This window comes from Citrus sinensis, chromosome 1 (genome assembly GCF_022201045.2).
Source record: "Citrus sinensis cultivar Valencia sweet orange chromosome 1, DVS_A1.0, whole genome shotgun sequence".
NCBI classification, from domain to species: Eukaryota; Viridiplantae; Streptophyta; class Magnoliopsida; order Sapindales; family Rutaceae; genus Citrus; species Citrus sinensis.
The window spans coordinates 1795883-1814772 of NC_068556.1; the positions used below are offsets into that span (position 1 = coordinate 1795883).

Here is an 18890-nt window from a genome sequence, read left to right on the forward strand (position 1 = left end):
TGGTAAGTAGTTTAAAAAATTAATTTTAAAATCTATTGGAAAAGTGATTGTAAAACATAAGAAAGGACATGTTAATCCCCTCAAAAACAGGTTCTTAGTTATTAATTTCTCTACTCTCAGGTTAACTAAACGCTTTGCCAAATCTCGTAATTCTGCAAATTGCCCTGTAAATAATCTTTTATTGCGTCCACAAAAGAGGAAACAGAACAAATTTTCAAGTGTTATTACAAGCAGACATGCAATTTCATTAACCAAAGGAAAAACAAAAACGTTTCATAACCATAATACAATATTGAATAATTAAATTACATAAAAGCTTCAGTTGGATCTCCCCGAAACAAAACCTTTTAGGGCTAAACTCTAACTTCATATGTTTGCCCTACAAAGAGCCAACAATTAATTACAGGCAGCTAGAGTTACTGGTGCATCAGCACTTGATGCTTCAAGCCTGCAAATTATGGGCGACGCCGAACAAATATAAGATGGGTGTTGCATTAAAAAGTTGAAAGTAAACAAACCCTCGCTCAAAGAGGATAAATTATAAAATTAAATGAATTTGGTACCAGATCTCACTTGCAATAAGGCATTCTAGGATTATAAGAACTAAACTGATGAATCCAAATATACTAGAACAGAGGTGGATCAAAAGCCAGGAAGCTAGATAGAACTGTCTGGAACAGTCGTTCTAAATATGTCATAGAATCGATTCCCATCCTCACCAAGGCTTTTGAGGAGTGAGTAAATTGACAAGAGAGCAAAATATGGTAAGGGCTTTGACCATTTTGCTCTGTGTTGTGTTGTAAATAGAAACATTCAGGATAGGTCAATTTCACATATGCATTCCTTATCCAGCTTCTGTAATCAAGCAAAATGTATTGAAGATGTGAGATTAACAGGGTTGACTAAAGGTAAAAAACCATAAATACCCAAAAAGTTCTTAAAAAAATATTGATGGATCTACAATACTCAAGGAGGATCAAAACTGAAAATGACAGAGAAGAAAAAAAGGTAAAAAAATAACTTACAAAAATAAACATGGAATGACCAGTTCAAGGGTGCAGGGAGAGCAAGCCACTGTTTTGAACTTTCTTATTGCCAGAAAATTTACATACCAGACAACTTCTGATAAAGGAAGGGGAAAAAAAAGGAACAAAAGGATAACTCTGCTCTGGATTCCTTCTCCAAATTCCAGTTCCCAATCTTTACAGCTGAACCCACTTCCTTGCGTGGATTATTGTTTATTCAAAAGTGTGTGCAGAGCATAGAGTAAAATATTAATCAACAACTGCAATCAACTGCTACTTTTCATGAATAGCCAATATTGTCTGGATCCTTGCAGGCGTACTCGCATACAACATGAGTATGCATTATAGCACCTGACACTATAGCGCAAGGGTTGAAAGAAAAACTGCAGATCACCCAAAAAAAAAAAAAACAAAGTTCGAAGTGGGTTATGCTAATTGAAAGATTAGACCCTCAGCATGTTGCTACTTTCGCTTTGAAATACCAAATAATAGACAACTAAGATTGGACAATTGAGCCTCAAATAAAACAAGATGACCAGCACTTTTAGCAACGGAGTCTACAATAAAACAAGATGCCCACCACATACCTTTATAATACCTTAATAGTCAAAGTATCGTTTATGATAAATTTTCCATAAGAACATCATCTTCATAGTGTTTATGCAAACGACCTTCCACCATCTTTTCCATTGCCATTTGAGACTTCCCTGTATTCTCTGCCTGACAAATATAGATAAGTCCCAAATTTAACATTTTAGAGCACAAAATGAATTTGCTTAACAAGTAATTTGATTAAATATGGGAAAGAAGAATATACACGTTGCGAAGAAGAAGCTTAGATGACTACAATAAACCATTACGCGAAAGCAATACCATACACATTTTTCAGTCCATCTATATCCTTTCAAGTCAATAACATCTGTTGAATCAATATTTTCCATTTTCCCAATCTGATATCATTCTAAGTTGATATTATCAATCTTTGTTGGATAAGCAACAGCCATAAATGGCTTCCTCATACAACTATCCACATCCTTTCATGGGATTCAAAGAAAGCGATTTCCTCATTCTCTCCTCAGTTTATCGCAAATCTAGCCGGTAAAAATTAATTTCTATTTCTTATAGAAAAGAAGAAATCCTACCTACTAACTTGCCATTATCCATATCAGTATCTCATGATAGCTATGCGCGTTTAATTGGTGCATCTCCTTGATTGTCTTGCAATTAGTAGCATATAATCTTTCTTTTGATGTTCACTACACCCAAAATTACCATTGAAGCAGTCAAAGAGAACCATAGACCCATAGGCGATGCTATATATTACATTATTACTTCATCCATAATTACCTCCTTAGGGTGAACTTAGATCAAGATGGCTTACAGGCTTAGTGAGGGATGGAGATCTAGAAAACAAATGGATGGTTGACATTACTAAAGAAAGCTCCTATGTTCAATATAGGCAGAATCGCCAATGGACTTCCAAATACCTAAGAATTAAGAATTTCACGTTATTCTTTAATGCATCAGCAGAAACAAGTTCCTATGTCAAGAATATGGCTTTTGAGCAGGTCGTTGCATTGCCAATTCTGATCCGACACGCTTTAACGGATCCAATGAAGAACTTGCGCCCCCTACTTTAAGAGATAGAAGTCCTGCAATACGGACCAAACCAGCATCCAGATCAAACAATTAATAGTGACTTGCGAAATGTAGGCAACGTGGCATAAATATAGTATCAAAAAACAAGGATATTTTGTATTGTAAGGCCTAAATCTTTGTAGTCTATAAATACAAGTGCATTATCCATGAAGAGAGGGATTAAAGTAGTCTAAAATTAAGTACCCGTTTGAGGGCTGTGAAGATGTAGACAGCACAAAACTCTTCAGCATCAATTAGAGAAACAAAAGAGCCACCAAATACAATCGGATAAAATACATTAACCTTCGCCTCCAAAGACTCAGGACCAACAGGAAAGACCCCAGAACCCAGCAGGGAAATATCCTCAACCAACGAAGCTTGCTTGCCAAAGCAAAGGCCCACAAGGTTTCAAAAAAAATGTATGAAGCATGATCACAAAGAAGGAATGACACGAAAAATTACCAATATTGGAAAGCACCAATTGAAATGAAACCAGGTGAACAAAATGAAAAAGGCATCATTAACCAAATATTGAAATATCTTATTCCTGGCAAGGAATAAGGTCTCGCAATTAAACTCAAAACAGAAGCCTCGCTCTCATTCTGTTCTAAAGCTAGTCCGCCCTCATTAGCAGTTCGGGATGACTTTTTTGAGGCCAAAACTCTCCTTTTACTCAACTCTTTCTGTGCCGTCTCTCCACAGAATCATACATCATCATAGTTAAAACTTGGACACAAACCAGCCCATCACCAACAAAACAATATTATTTTTAATTATTTTAAACTTTTTTTTTCATAATCAAGTGCGCTATTCAATCAAAAGGTTAAAAAGTAGCTTCTGGAAATTAATTCATTTAATTGTTTTTGTCACACCAAGAAATCAACTCACCATCTTAAAGAAGCACGGTAGCATAACACTACACGTCTACACAATCATAATCAATTTCAAAATCTAATGGATATAATAGACTTATACATTTACTCTGCATTAAAATATCTTGTTCAGTATAATAATGAAAGAGTGAATAAATATTTACTAGCCATTTAATTTAATGAATCAGCCACGGGCCACTACGGATCGAGGCTGATGGTATACTTTATCATTCTTGGATTCAAATTTATTGTTGTTTGGCTTATCATCAGGATTAGGGGTGAGCATGTGTTGGTTTGGGTTGGATTTTAAGTTAACTCAAACTAAATCATAAAAATTTGGATCCAACCCAAACCAAACCATTTGGGTTTGGTTTGGATTTGGTTTAATTTTATTATCAAAATAATTTTTATTTTAATAAAATTTAATTATATCAAAATTATAATAATTATTAATTGTTATTAATTATTAAATTGATATTAAAATATAAAAAAATATAGTGGATAAAAATTATAAATTTTACAATAACTTAATCCTTAAATTAAAGAATACTAGAAAATCAAAATAAAGTTTAATCACAAAAATTAGTATTTCTCAATAAATAAGAACGTACACTTTAATAATAAACTTTCACAAACATGACATTAACAATCTAATAATAAATTTTGCCACTTGTTATTTATTTAATTATGCAATATTTGTTTTTATTTATCGTTTTGGTAGTTTTGCGTTATGTTGTCTACTTATATGTTTAATTTTAGGGAGATTGTCAGTTTCCCCCCTACAGTAATCAACATATATTATTTTTCCCCCTTCTGCTTTTATAATGGCCAAAACCCCCCCTAATCGTATAAGTTTACAATATTACCCTTATTTTCAACTACTCTTTTATTTATATTTATTCTAAATTAAATAAATCACATGAATAGAAACTAAATAAAAAATAAAGCATTAAAAATAAGAAATATATGTTTTGATATGAACAAAAAAATTAATAATACATTTTTTTATACTTATTTATTTTGTGAAAATTTTCTTATAATAAATATATAAGAAAATTATTAGTCAAATGATAAAAAAATTATTATAAGAAAACTTGAATGACAAATAAAAATTTATTATAAGATAAATAATAAAATATTTTACCTATACTTTTTACATTTAATTTTAAAATATTAAAAAATATTTATTATAAGCAAATGTTCACAAAATAAATAATTACAAGAAAATTTTTTTGTAAATAAGAAGAAATTTATGTTATTTCTTCTTAGTAGAGTTTCCTGCTCTTTCTATGATGATCCTTCCATGTGGGAGGAATTATTTTTGTAAATAAGAAAAAAAATTTATGTTATTTACAACAATATTTATTTAATTTAAATTTATTTTTACTGTTATTTTCATTTTCTAATTGTTGACAATTGATCGCGCCATAAAAAATTTAATGGTGGTCTTTCACTTATTTGTGTTCATTTATTTTGTTTTCATTTATTTCATTTGAAAAATTTGAGTGTTGGGGTTTTGTCCATAACCTATGGGTAAACCATACCCAAACCATAATAAAATGGTTTTCTACATAAAACTCACATCTAACCCATTTTCATTATTTACCCAACCCAAACCATTTAATTTGGTTTGAGTTTGGATAAACCCATGGGTTGTGGGTTTATGCCCACCCCTAATCAGGATGATATATTCAACCGGTCAAGAAGCGAAGCTGATTCATGTAATCATACATGTAATTCCAAATATACTGAAATCTGCAATATCAGCAACAAGGGATGATTAATGATGGCCAGGCACAGCACGACCCACCAAGCGTTGGCCCATGCGGGTTCGTGGGCCGGCACGGCCCACCAATTTGGTGGGCCATACCGTGCCGTTCGCACTTTTTTTTATAAGGGCCCGGCACACCCTAAAAAAAGTCTATCAATTTTTTTTTTTGTTCACATGTCCAGCATATCTAAAAAAACCTACGTGTCTAGTGTATTTTATTCAAGCCCACGTGCGTAATAATAATAATAATAATAATTTCATAGATCATAGTAATAATTAATGAAAAACAAAATTACAATCTAGAATAACACTTACATCTAATTTTATTTGAACTACTAATATTATAATTGCTCATAAACTCCATTGAATGAAAATGTAATTTTTAACCTATCATAAAAATATTTTGTTCATAATTTTATTTTTTTGTGCATAAATATGAAAAATATTTCATTCACAAATGAAACATATCTCCATTGACTATTAACTAAGTTATGATTTCATAAATAAAATATTAATGTCGTAAAAGTTTTTATTTATCATTTATAAAATCATGATATTTATTTATCCATTCAATAAATTATAAACATAAAAAATTAAAATATTTATTTAAACTATGACTTAAATTAATTTTTAAAAGTCTATGCTAAAAAAAATTTTAAAAATTTAATTTCAAGATATTTATAAAATTATGATATTTTATATTAATTTTTTATTAAAAAAAATTATTTTGATATACTTTGGCCAACATACTATTGGTGACCCACGGGCCGCGTGCTTAGCCTACCAATGAAGCGTGCTTATTACTAGCCTTTTCGTGTGCCGTGCTTTGACCCATCTTTAATTGTTTCGTGCTTTTAAGGCCCAACACGGCCCACGTGCGTGCTGTGCCGCGCCTCGTGCCCTACCAAAACGTGCTCGTGTCGTGTCGTGTCGTGTCGTGTCGTGTCGTGTCGTGCTATACGGACACGTGCCATGCCCGTACCGTGCCTCGTGACACTCGGCCCATTGGGCATCTCTAGGGATGTGAAGATGGGTATGGTGGTGATTTTGAAGTGATGGATTTGGAAGTGAAAATAATCTTCAATTTACAGATTTTGCAGTGAAAATTACAAGGAAAAGATTTTTAAAATAACTAAAAATAAAAGTTGTTTAACATCTAATGAGATGGGAGAAATTTTAGAATACATCAGAAGTACCATTTTAGCCATACAATAAGTAAATAATACTATAACAAGTGTGTATTTATATTTAAAAAATCAATATGCAAGTAGTGGTTATATTAAATTCATTTACACATGTCATATATGCATTCATTGATTATATTATCTATGATGTATTAAAAACCTCCTCAATGGGTTTGGTGGTGATGAAGATTAACATGGTGTTGATCAGAAGAGAAAGAGAGAGAGCACATACGACAGAGAAAAGAAAAAAGTTATAAAAATAAGTACTTACTTTTAATTTTAAATGAGGGCAACTTCGAAAATATAGGGGATTAATTGAACAGAAGGATCGGTAATTGAGTGGTTCAATATCACTATTCAATTATCAATTAATACGCTAGCCCAAAGAGTTAAGAGTACTTAAGCTCATACTTGTTTATTGGCCGCGTGTCACCAAATGTGATCATCCATTAGATGGCGTGAATAAAAAACATCACACGAATACTTTGAAAAAAAATCTCTTGAAATATCGCTTGAAAAATGCAACTGATGTATTCTAAAATTTCTTTTAGATTAAAATAAGAGATATAGATTTCATCCTAAAAATCAACATCCTAAGAGAATTTTGTTATAAAACATTTTATATTTATTATCTTCGATTTCTATTAAGTTATTGCTACAGAATTTTGTTTTACATTAATACAGATCCAAATGTTAAGAATAACATACGCTGAGTCAGCTGTTGAGTCATCAAGCCACGCTGGAAGTCAGTTTTGCAGTTAGTTAGAGAGCTTATAAGCTTCCCTCCAAAAGTTTGTTATGTATATTAGAATCTGTGCTCACGAGTTTTGTGAGATTGCAAAACTTGAAAAGATTCTCACACTACTATAAATTGTATCGTGACTCAATTAATAAAGTTGTCGAAGTTTTCCATTTTCTCTCAGTCAAAATTTTCTCTCTGTTTTTCTAAGTAACCAAACAAAATCTACAGAGCATTTTGTATTTTTAACTTGGTATCAGAGCTTGAATCCAATGGCCTTAATCGGTTCCAATCAACAGTCGAGCAACACTTCCATAACTTCTTTCACCTTCACAAATCCAATTAAGCTTGATCGTGCAAACTATACGATCTGGAAACAGCAAGTACTGTCTTCAATTCGAGGCAATGGTCTTGAAGGCTATATTGATGGATCAAGAATCTGTCCTAGTCAATTTCTTTCTCCAGAGGCTAGATCTGAAGGTTCTTCCTCTTCTAGCATTGAAGGTCAAGAGAATCCAGAGTATGCAGCCTGGAGACGTCAAGATCAGCTCCTGCTCAGTTGGATTCTGTCGTCCATGAATGTAGATATTCTCAGTCTTGTGGTAAGCTCTAAGACTTCTTTTGAGCTGTGGAAAAATCTAGAAAAACAATTTGGATCTGAATCTATGGCTAAGAAAGTTCATCTGAAAATGCTTTTGAGTAATCTGCGAAAAGGATCTCTAACCATGTCTGAGTATTTTACAAAGCTTAAGTCAGTTACAGATGGTCTTGCTTTAGCTGGTAGTCCTATGCATGATTTGGATTTAATCACTCATCTTATTACTGGTCTAGATTAGTCATATTATCCTGTAGTAGTCTATATTGAGGCAAACATGTTGAAAATGGATCTTAGTGAGGCTTATGCTATGCTTCTCACACATGAGGCTAGACTTGAGAATAACAAGCTTCATGATAGTAAGGAAACCAAGAACAATTATGCAGCAAATGTAGCTCAGGCTGGAAATTTTTCAAAGAAAGGTAATAACAATAATCAAAACAACTGGAAGGCTGGAGGAAACAATTGGAATAATAACTCTGGTGGAAGAGGTGGTTTTGGTGGTAATGGAAGAGGTGGTTACCAATGGTTCAATCCAGGAAAAGGAAACTGGAATAATAATAATTTCAGAGGTGCTGCTGGTGGATTTAACAGTGGATTTCCTGGTCCTGGTGGCTTCAATAACAATTATGGCAGAGGTGGTTTCAACTCAGGAGGTGCTGGAAAGAATTTTGCTCAGGGAAATGGTGCTGCTTGTCAGATATGCTTCAGGTTTAATCATACAGCAGCTGACTGCAGAGACAGGTTCAACAGAAATTTTATCCCAAATTTTCCAGCTCCAGCTCCAAATCACTTCTCTAATCAGTATCAAGGACCAAGAGCAGCCTTCATAACAACATCTGAAGGAGCTGCTGATCAGGGATGGTTTCTGGACAGTGGTGCAACTCATCACTTAACAAACACAGTTCAAAATCTGAGTGATGGTAAGATCTATTTTGGCTCAAACTTACTTACTGTTGGTAATGGCCAAGGTCTTAGAATTAATCACATAGGTTCTACACAACTTCACACCTCATTTGGCACATGTTTACAACTACAAAATATTTTGTGTGTTCCTCAAATTACCAAGAACCTTATTAGTATTTCCAAACTTCTCACTGATAATGATATAACCATTGAGTTTTTCTCTGATGTTTGCTTCCTAAAGGACAAGGTGAATGGCACTCTGTTGGCTCAGGGGATTGCTAGAGATGGCCTATACAAGCTACTGTCAAAAGAGGAATCTCTCTCTTCTTCCACTCTTGTTCTGCCAGTGTCTCATCCTAGTTCTATGATGTCAACTCTTTCCTGCAATAATGTAGTTACTTCTGTTCAAAGTTCAAATAATGACTTCTGTTTTAAGTCTACATTTCCTGTAAGCTTTCAAACTTCAAGTTCTATGTCAGCAAATATGTTGCACAATAGACTTGGTCATCCAAGTAAGCATGTCATACAAACTATTCTCAGAAACAATTGTTTAATGTCAGCCAATGTTAGTAAATCAAATTTTATTTTCTGTGATGCCTGTCAACTTGGAAAGTTACATCAATTACACTTCCCTACTACTGAAATCAAAACAAAATACCCTTTAGAATTAATACACACAGACTTATGGGGACCAGCTCCTGTTTTATCACTAGATGGTTATAGATACTATATTTCCTTTGTTGATGACTTCACCCGATACTGATGGATTTTTCCCTTAGTTTTAAAATCTGATGCCCTTACTACTTTCAAACACTTCAAGAGCTTAGTTGAGAAACAATTCAATCTGCATATCAAAACCTTGCAGTCTGACATGGGAGGTGAATTCAAAGCTTTTCAGTCCTTTCTTCAAAAAGAAGGTATCCAAGCTAGATTTAGTTGTCCTTATACTCACCATCAAAATGGTGTTGTTGAGAGAAAACATAGACACTTAGTAGAAACTGGATTAACACTCCTTGCTCAAGCAAAAATGCCTATTTCTTTCTGGTGGGAGGCTTTCCATACAGCCTCTTATCTCATTAATAGAATGCCTACCACTACACTGAACAACTTATCTCCCTATCAAAAGCTCCATAATCAGCCACCAAACTATCAACTTCTCAGAGTTTTTGGTTGTGCTTGCTATCCTTTTCTCAGGCCTTATAATGACCACAAGCTTGATTTTCATTCCCAAAAATGTTTGTTCTTAGGTTACAGCCCTCTTCACAAAGGATATAGGTGTCTAACAAAGTCAAGCAAAGTTTATGTTGCTGCTCATATTGTTTTCAATGAGTCTGATTTTCCCTATTTAGAGTTGTTCTCTTCATCTGAGTCTTCTTCCAATTCTCTATCATCATACTCTCCATCTGTTTGTATCCTTAATGACAGTGGCTTGCATCAGTCATCAGCTACATCTCCTGCTTCAGCAGAGTTACCAACTTCACATTCACCTCAACATGCTCATCAAGCTTCACCAATCTCAGATTCATACAGCTCAACATCATCACATTCTTCATCACATAATGCTTTAGCCAATCCCTCTGATGAATTACAACCATCATCTCAACCTGTCATTTCAACTCATCAGATGGTTACTCGAGCCAAATCTGGTATTTTTAAACCAAAGACCTATCTTACAGCTACCCAAGACCTTGAACCAGTGAGTGTTAAAGCAGCCCTGATTGATATAAAGTGGAAAATGGCCATGCAAGAGGAGTATAATGCTTTGCAGAAAAATGGCACCTGGACATTGGTTCCAGCTGAAACAGCTACAAAACTTGTTGGAAATAAGTGGGTTTTTCGAGTTAAATATAATCCAGATGGTAGCATTTCCAAGTATAAGGCTCGGTTGGTTGCAAAAGGTTTTCATCAAACCTATGGAGTAGATTTCTTTGAAACCTTCAGTCCAGTTGTTAAACCCTGCACTGTTCGTATTGTTCTTAGCTTAGCAGTCATGCAATGTTGGCCAGTTCGGCAATTGGATGTTAACAATGCCTTTCTTAATGGCATGCTTACTGAAGATGTGTTTATGTCTCAGCCAGAAGGCTTTATCAACTCTCAGTTTCCCACTCATGTATGCAAATTACAAAAAGCCCTTTATGGTCTTAAGCAGGCTCCAAGGGCTTGGTATGATAGATTAAAAGGGTCTTTAGTTCAGTGGGGTTTCAGATCTTCAAAGTCAGATACTTCACTGTTTTTCAAGCATATTGGCAGTAATGTTCTCATCATTCTTGTTTATGTAGATGATATTCTGATAACAGGTTCTAGTGAGGTTTATATTTCAGAGGTTATCAGCCTACTTAGCTCAGAATTTGCACTTAAAGATTTAGGAGATTTTAACTACTTTCTTGGGGTAGAAGTGACTCCATCTGCTGAAGGGTTACATCTATCTCAAACTAAGTATGTTGGTGACATCTTAAGAAAAGCTCATATGCTTGAGAGCAAAGGCTGTAATACACCTATCAGTGTTGCTGATAAGTTGCAGAAGGACAAAGGTTGCTCATTTACAAATCCCTCTCTTTACAGAAGCATCATTGGTTCTCTGCAGTATCTGACTCTGACCAGACCAGATATTGCATTCACTGTAAACAAATTGAGTCAGTTTTTAGCTGCTCCAACTAGCTTGCATTGGCAGGCTTGCAAGAGGGTATTACGATATCTACAAAGCACAGCACATTTTGGACTGCAGTTCTTCAAGTCAGGTTCTCCAAGTCTCATAGCATATTCTGATGCAGATTGGGGGTCTGATCCAGATGATAGAAGATCTGTTGGAGGGTATTGTGTTTATCTTGGGTCCAATCTTGTGTCTTGGTCATCTCAGAAACAGAACATTGTTTCCAGGTCATCTGCTGAATCTAAGTATAGAGCATTGGCCTTAGCTACATCTGAGGTTCTGTGGATTACATATCTGTTGAAAGAGCTCAAAGTATCACTTCCCAAACCTCCTGTTCTTTACTGTGACAACAGCAGTGCAGAAGCTTTGGCTAGCAATCCTAAATATCATTCAAGAACTAAACATATAGAACTGGATTTACATTTTGTCAGAGAGCACATTGCCAACAAGGATCTCTTCATTGAACATGTATCTAGTTCTGATCAGTTAGCTGATGTGCTCACCAAACCTCTGAGTTTTGATCATTTTGCCTATATGTGAACTAAGCTCAATGTCTGCTCACGACCTTGAGCTTATGGGGGCATGTTAAGAATAACATACGCTGAGTCAGCTGTTGAGTCATCAAGCCACGCTGGAAGTCAGTTTTGCAGTTAGTTAGAGAGCTTATAAGCTTCCCTCCAAAAGTTTGTTATGTATATTAGAATCTGTGCTCACGAGTTTTGTGAGATTGTAAAACTTGAAAAGATTCTCACACTACTATAAATTGTATCGTGACTCAATTAATAAAGTTGTCGAAGTTTTCCATTTTCTCTCAGTCAAAATTTTCTCTCTGTTTTTCTAAGTAACCAAACAAAATCTACAGAGCATTTTGTATTTTTAACTCCAAAGAATGTAATTTTTTTCTGTTAATCGTCGTGGGCAGTGGAAATGTTTTAAATTTTTAAACAGTCAATCACAATGTTTATATGATGCGGCGTTTGATATAAAATTTGAAAATGACTTCTCGTTTTCAACGAGTCAAAATCTGAGGTATGATTCCATAATAAATCAGAAATTTTATGTAATGTTATAGTACTCGAGGAAAGAAGAAGACGTCGGGAAAAAAAATAATTATTAAAAGGAAAATGCATGTGCAATATTCTGATCTTTTCTTGTTCAAAAGAAAATCATATATTGGTTGGTACTCACAAAAGTTCCAGGTAAAATTCTTAGGGCTGATGCAAGTAAAGATGCAAGTAAAGGTTCAAGTCTTCCTGGCCTATATATTCATATTCATAAGACATAACTAACATATAAAAGCAAACATGATGGATTCAAATACCAAGCTTACTTTCTTGTTATAATGCTAGTAAACTGACAGAATCTATCCATGCATGCAAAAACAGACAAAACAAAAAATTGACCTGCCAGCAACTTGACACCAATCAAATAAAATAATCAAATTCCTGAGAAATGAGCAATACAAGATAGCATCCAAGTTTCCAAACAAAGCACGAAAGTTCCTATAACATTTTACAAAATTAATAAACATGTACATATATCATATATCATGCTTGGATAACAGTTTTTAAGGCCAGTGCTGCCATAGTAAAATCACATGGCAGCTTAACCTTTGACAATGGCAGAGTGGCTTGCAGCCTATTAAAGCCTGTTACAGCCACAAAAAGTAGCTGTTGGCATCTTCAAAAACTAGTCAGATCCTATCAGCAACATACCTGGCTAAATAATTGACCGGTTTAGAGGTGTCAATATTTGCCATTTCCCGGCACCTAATTTTGATCCGAGCAAGATAATCATTTGCAATCCAGGCAAAACTCAATAACACTACACTCCTAGCACTATCTTGCTCTTGCAAATCAAGTGACTTCTTTACCCATTCCGGATGGTAAGTAACCTGGTACCACGCTGATGCCTTTCGTTCAAATAATGCATTCTTTTCATCCTCAGAGAGGAGCTCACAATCAGAGTCCATTTTCTCAAAAACTTGTCTAAACTCTTTCCTTAACGCACTATAAGAATGCTTGAGCCTCTCCTTTAGTTCTCCTTGCTTCCGGCTGTTGTATTTTGGCATGGACCAAATATGCCCGGTCACTAATTCTTCTTCCCTGTTCACTTTGTACTGTTCCAGAAGACCATTCAGCTGGCCATCATAAGAGCACTTTTGATTCCATGCATCTGCAATGAAATCAACTGATTCAGGTACCTCAAGGTCGGTATCGTAGTGGATGTCAACAGGATTAATGTCTACCTCAGACGAAACAGAAATGTCTTCATCATAAGCATCTTTACTCTGCCTATAGAGCCTTCCCAATATTTTGTTCGATTTGTATGATTGATAGGCTTCCTTCCCCATAAAATCTGGGTACAGTTTGGGTTTCAAATGTGCAGGCATGGTTACGATCTTCCCAGTTTTGGGGAAATCAACAGCAGTGGCAGCTAACTCCGCTAGAAGGATGCAGTTTTCATCAAGAGCTCCATACTCACTGTGGTCAGCATGAACAACATGCGCGTTGCAGATTGTCCCCAGGTTCTCATTCACCATGTGTTTTGCAAAAAACTCAATTATGTCCTGTAAAATAAAGATAATAAAAAGTCGGTAATCTACAGGTCTACTAACAACAAGATAAATCATAATCTAAATAATAAATCTGAATGCTTTTATAGGAAATATCGAAATGACCGTAATCCAGCTTTCACTACTGGTTCTTCTAGACATACAATTCTAGATTTCACCAAATCATCTACATCATAAATTGAATTTCGAATTTATCAATTCAGCAATAAGAATTAAAATTCCAACTCATCAATTCCAATTTCACCTCTTCTAATTGATGAATTTGTTCACTGATTCATCAGTATGAATTTGTTTTATTCTTGACTTGAAATCCCAATGTCAGACTCAGACAACAGTTCAGAACTTAGCAGCCTATTGACATCAATTTTGGGAACCCCATGATGCCAGCATGTACTTGGAAAGTGCCATTAACATTATTGAGCTACCTTAAGTGTGATATTGGGCAGGGCTGATGCATATAATAATGCGCCAGAAAAGTCACCATGTCCACAATTAATAATTTCATGCAAGTTCATTTGTTTCACAGGTATTAGCACTGATGTTCTCATGCTTTGTGAATATAAATATGGAAACTATTAGTATCTGACATTGTCTTAACCAACATGTGTATGCAAATGCAAGAGCTATGTAAATTGCCTTGTTGGAGACAATTTTACGAAAGGAATTTTGTTTCATGGTAGAAGTACTATTTAATACCAATGGAAAAAAAAAATTAGATAATCAAATATTGGTTGGAAGTTCAGTGATAACATTCCAAGAGGCAAGTAGCTAACCCGCTGATCGACAGGGCGTGTTAACGTTTTGGCTTCAGCGGCATTGTATTCCATAGGAGGCCAACTCTTCTTACTTGGGGGGATAAGATTTTCATCCCAAGTGACAAAGTACAAGTCCCCATCAAGATCACTTCCAGAAGCTTCATTTGTGTGGGGCCTATCACCTTTTTGAGGGAAAACAAGGCAATCATATAAATGATGCAATTCCGGGTGATCAACTGCTTCCAAAATCCTTATATCTCCAGGATGAAGACAAGGATTCTTAGCTATAACCACAAACCCCTTAATAACCTGCAATTTCTTTGTCTCTGCAAACCTAGAACCATGTTTGGAAAAGCAGTTACCCAGAAATGGCTCTGACACTTGGATAAAGCATTGGCCTCCTTCCAATACCCCAAGCTCATCTAAACATCCCATCAACCACCTCCCAGCAGGTACAAAGATCCTTGCCTTTTCCCTAAGGCCCCAAAGTTGGGCTGCTCTTATACAAGTTAGCATGCCTCGTAGATGAGGTTCTGTCTGAGGATTAAAACCAGCACTCAGCATTATTGCTGCTGTGTTTCCTTGCTCAGCACAGGCTGCAGTCAGAACCTCAAATGCCACATCCGAGTCCACAAGCATTTGATTCAGTTTAGAAAGCATAGAATCCTGCATACTCCAGAACATTTCATCTGGAACATTCAATGTTGATAGCAATGTAATAATCTGCCTGTTAAGGAAACCAGGCTGAAACCTAGTCCAAGAACAAATTTCCAAAGTGGTGTGGTGGGACTGGAATTTGTTCATACTTTCCCTTAAAGACATTCGAATCCCGTCACCTTTTGCAGGCCAACACGCCACAACCCCTTTGCAACCAGCATATCTAATCTGATAAGCACAGGGTGGAGGGTTCACATCCAATTTCAATTTCTGTGCTACTTCCATAGCAAGATCAGGAGTGATTTTTCCAATACCATCAGAAAATACATATCCATTCCTCTTAATATCTGGAAGCTCAGGATCAACTTCTGTTGGTGGTACTTCAACTGTTGCATAAGTAGAAGAGAAGCACTGACCCATCCTAGCAGCACACTTGGCAATATTCTTGTCAGTGAACCTCCCCATCCATTTCTTGATGTCAAGTACACTAGTCTTTCCATCTTCAGAAAAAAACCAGGCAGAACAGTCTCTCAGTTGACTGGATGAGAAGGCCAGAAAAGAAAATTTCCGACCACATAGATAGAATCCACCAGAGAGAATACTCCTCACCCTTTTGAACACTCGTGTTTTCTGCGAGAAGGAGTTCAACGTGATGTCTCTAACAATAGGAGCAATAAAATAGCTGAGAACATTTGCGTTCATTGTTTGCAAGCCCTCATCCATAAAGGTAACTCTTAGAAAGCGATCCGCGAGATCTTTATACTTTCTCAGAACCCTGTTGGAGAGTTCAACTTCTGGTGGCAGACAGTATGCTTTAGTCGGAGTAATAACCAACCTTCTGACTTCAACAATGTCATCTATCTGCTTAGGACCCTTATACAGCTCAGGATCTTTTAGTAACCATTCTTGCACAAGCTTCAGCCTCTTACAGGCATCAAACACAGGCCATTTATAAGAATAGATGTGCTTCAATGCAGCCACATTGACCTCCCTAGATTGACCCCTCAGTAGATCAAAGAAACTGTCCGATAACTGATGTTGATTAATAATCCCTTTATGCATGACCGCGTTCACCAGAAACATTATCTCAAAGGATATCCCTTCCTCGTAATGAATACAGAAAAAGGGATCACTCATGGGCACCTCAAAATCAGGTTCTTCTCTAATTGTAATTGGCCGGCTCAGGCTATCCACTTGCACCCTTCGTTCTCCAAGATAAGTGATGACCTTACTCAACTTCCCACGATGACGAGAAGAGATGGAAATTCGATATGAATTACATCGACCAATTGCTCCACTAGGTGTGAAATCTGTTGTTCGGATCCAAGGATCATCATCATCCAACATATCAAAAGGAACAAGCACCAGTATATCATCATCGGCAGTTCTATACCACACCCGAGGTGAAGAAGCCAGCTGCAACAAAATTGCTACACATGAGAATTCAGAATATTGCTTGACCAAATTGATTTCCCTCACCAAAAACTCCACCTTAAATTCACATTTAATCACTGCATGCTCAGTAGAACTTTTGAGAGCGAATGCAATATCTCTTGTAAAGCAAAATTTGCATGTACCATCAAAAGGATCCACCAGAAAATCAGTCCCAGAAGCAGGTCCTCTCCATGCAACAAAAAATTCATCCCGGCTAACTAATGTACCAATTTCAACACACACATCAGGTAACTTGAAGGGAGTTGAAGTCCTTCCTCTCTGATTCAAGCGGAATGGATTTTCAGGGCCCAAACTGACCTTCAATGCTTGACCATTCAGAAAGAGCTCCGTACGCCCCGCGGCATCCACTGCACGAGTTACATAGGTAGGCATGGCAAAATGCACAAATGCATGGGGCTCCACTTTCTCATAATCATCTGTTTTTCGAACTTCTGCAGTATTTGTTACAGAAAAATCAGGATACGATTCTGAAGGCGTGCAAGAAGTCTTCAACCTACAACGCCACACACCTCCAACTTCATTTTCCAAGTATTTGACAAGCTCTGCTGCTTTAACATTTCTATCAAATCCACCAAAACTAACTTGAGCATCCACCAATAGCTTTTCCCTTCCTTCCGGCTCCATTTAGTCCAAAAAATCCACCGGTTCAATTGAAAAATATAATATAAAGTGAACTCTTCGAAGGAAAACCTGGTGCAAAAAACTAAAAGCATCAATTACAACCTGCTATCATGATATCTTCACAATTACATTCCAATTCAACACTTGAGTTAATGCAGACAATGGAATAAAACAGCATAATTGATGATAACAATAGAAAACTTCAGGGGGGTTTAATATTATGTCCAATTGGTATTAGTCATCAACACAAGGCTACAATACAACAGCTAACGAAGTTATTGCTAAGAACAGAAGAATGTAGTATAACCAAAAAGTCAGCTCCCATTACTATTCATTCATTGCAAGCTAAATAACTCTAAAAACGCAGAAAGCATAAAATCTATTATACTCACTTTTCTTACAGTTTCTCAGCCGCTACAACTACGATGAACCAAGCCCAACAACAAATATCAAACTGCACTAGATCAATGAGAAGATAATGCTGACCTAAGTCAAAATTATATCTCTATCGGTTTAAATCACAATCAGCCTTCAACAGTAACAATTGTTCAAGAGCAAAACATAAAAAAGAGGTCACATTTCACCTCTTTGAACACCAGTAGCTTCAGATAAGATAAAAGATTAACAAAATTGTGTGGTTTCATATAATTTAAATCAATTTCGGCATTTTACATCATCTGCGCGTAGAAAGATCGGAGCTTTGGAACTTGATTTGAGAAACGTAAGAAAATGCACAATTTCAATTTTTATTTTTTTTCCCGCACTTTCTCGGAAAATAAAGTGAGACGTTTAGAAATGGAAACGGCAGTTACCTTCCTTGAGAATGGCGATCGATGATACAACTTGAGGGACTGAGAGAGAGTGTGTGAGTTTGGTGTTAATTGCTCGAAGAGACTGAGAAGCATAAATGAAAGTAGTGTGGTTCCATTTTATATGTATCTTCTTCACTGTGTCTCCTTCTCAAGCAAGTTTGTCAAGGTGGATTTTTCTTTTTCTTTTTCTCTTTTTTTTTTTAAATATTTTTTTATCCTCACTTCCGCGACGATTACACGGAGATCTTAATTTCAACGGCCAAGATTAACTTGATTAAGCGAATTTTGAAAATATTAATTCTATTGACGAGCGATTCGATGATTTAATATAATGGTGGTGATTAATGAATGTGATAAGAAAGAAGCGTGGGCTCGATCAGCTTACATGAATTTTTTTTTTTTAATTTTACTGAATTTTGACTTCTAGGCAAAAACTAAATACATACAAATTCTTTAATACAATATAAATGTGAATGGGAAGAACTTTAGTTGCCATATCTGCTCACGCGCATAAATTATTCCATGTTGTTTTACTTTTCATATCACCTTCTTTCAGAAGTTAGCATCATTTGGTGATCGACTTTTTGAGTATTTTATTTTTTACATGCATACATACATGTGTGTTTGTGTGTGTG

At 35.7% G+C, this 18890-nt stretch overlaps 1 protein-coding gene, 1 long non-coding RNA gene and 1 pseudogene across 9 annotated transcripts; 1 reads left to right on the top strand and 2 right to left on the bottom strand.

The window, feature by feature from the left end:
- Positions 1 to 219: 219 nt before the first annotated feature.
- Positions 220 to 3533, bottom strand: LOC102620374 (uncharacterized). 4 transcript variants are annotated; one of them, XR_008051212.1, is made up of 5 exons: positions 2868 to 3532; positions 1613 to 2677; positions 1026 to 1408; positions 574 to 855; positions 220 to 448 (listed from the first exon to the last, which is right to left on the bottom strand). It is a non-coding gene; the product is annotated as an uncharacterized LOC102620374 (long non-coding RNA). The 4 variants fall into 4 exon arrangements; XR_001508615.3 differs by having other exon boundaries at positions 220 to 855; positions 1613 to 1745; positions 2168 to 2677; positions 2868 to 3527; XR_371138.4 differs by having other exon boundaries at positions 220 to 855; positions 1613 to 1745; positions 2513 to 2677; positions 2868 to 3524.
- A 4481-nt stretch (positions 3534 to 8014) lies between these two features.
- LOC112499077 (small nucleolar RNA Z247) lies at positions 8015 to 8117 on the top strand (annotated as a pseudogene).
- A 4677-nt stretch (positions 8118 to 12794) lies between these two features.
- On the bottom strand, positions 12795 to 18441 carry LOC102619723 (RNA-dependent RNA polymerase 6-like). 5 transcript variants are annotated; one of them, XM_006483295.4, is made up of 4 exons: positions 18256 to 18441; positions 14729 to 17512; positions 13629 to 13949; positions 13376 to 13555 (listed from the first exon to the last, which is right to left on the bottom strand). In XM_006483295.4, the coding sequence occupies exons 2-4, from the start codon at positions 17444 to 17446 to the stop codon at positions 13517 to 13519; spliced, it is 3078 nt and encodes a 1025-aa protein (XP_006483358.1). In that variant the 5' UTR covers positions 17447 to 17512; positions 18256 to 18441; the 3' UTR covers positions 13376 to 13516. The 5 variants fall into 5 exon arrangements, with proteins under 5 accessions (XP_006483357.1, XP_006483356.1, XP_052293129.1 ...); XM_006483294.4 differs by having other exon boundaries at positions 12795 to 13949; positions 14729 to 17525; positions 18256 to 18435; XM_006483293.4 differs by having other exon boundaries at positions 12795 to 13949; positions 18256 to 18434.
- Between the last annotated feature and the right edge of the window lie 449 nt (positions 18442 to 18890).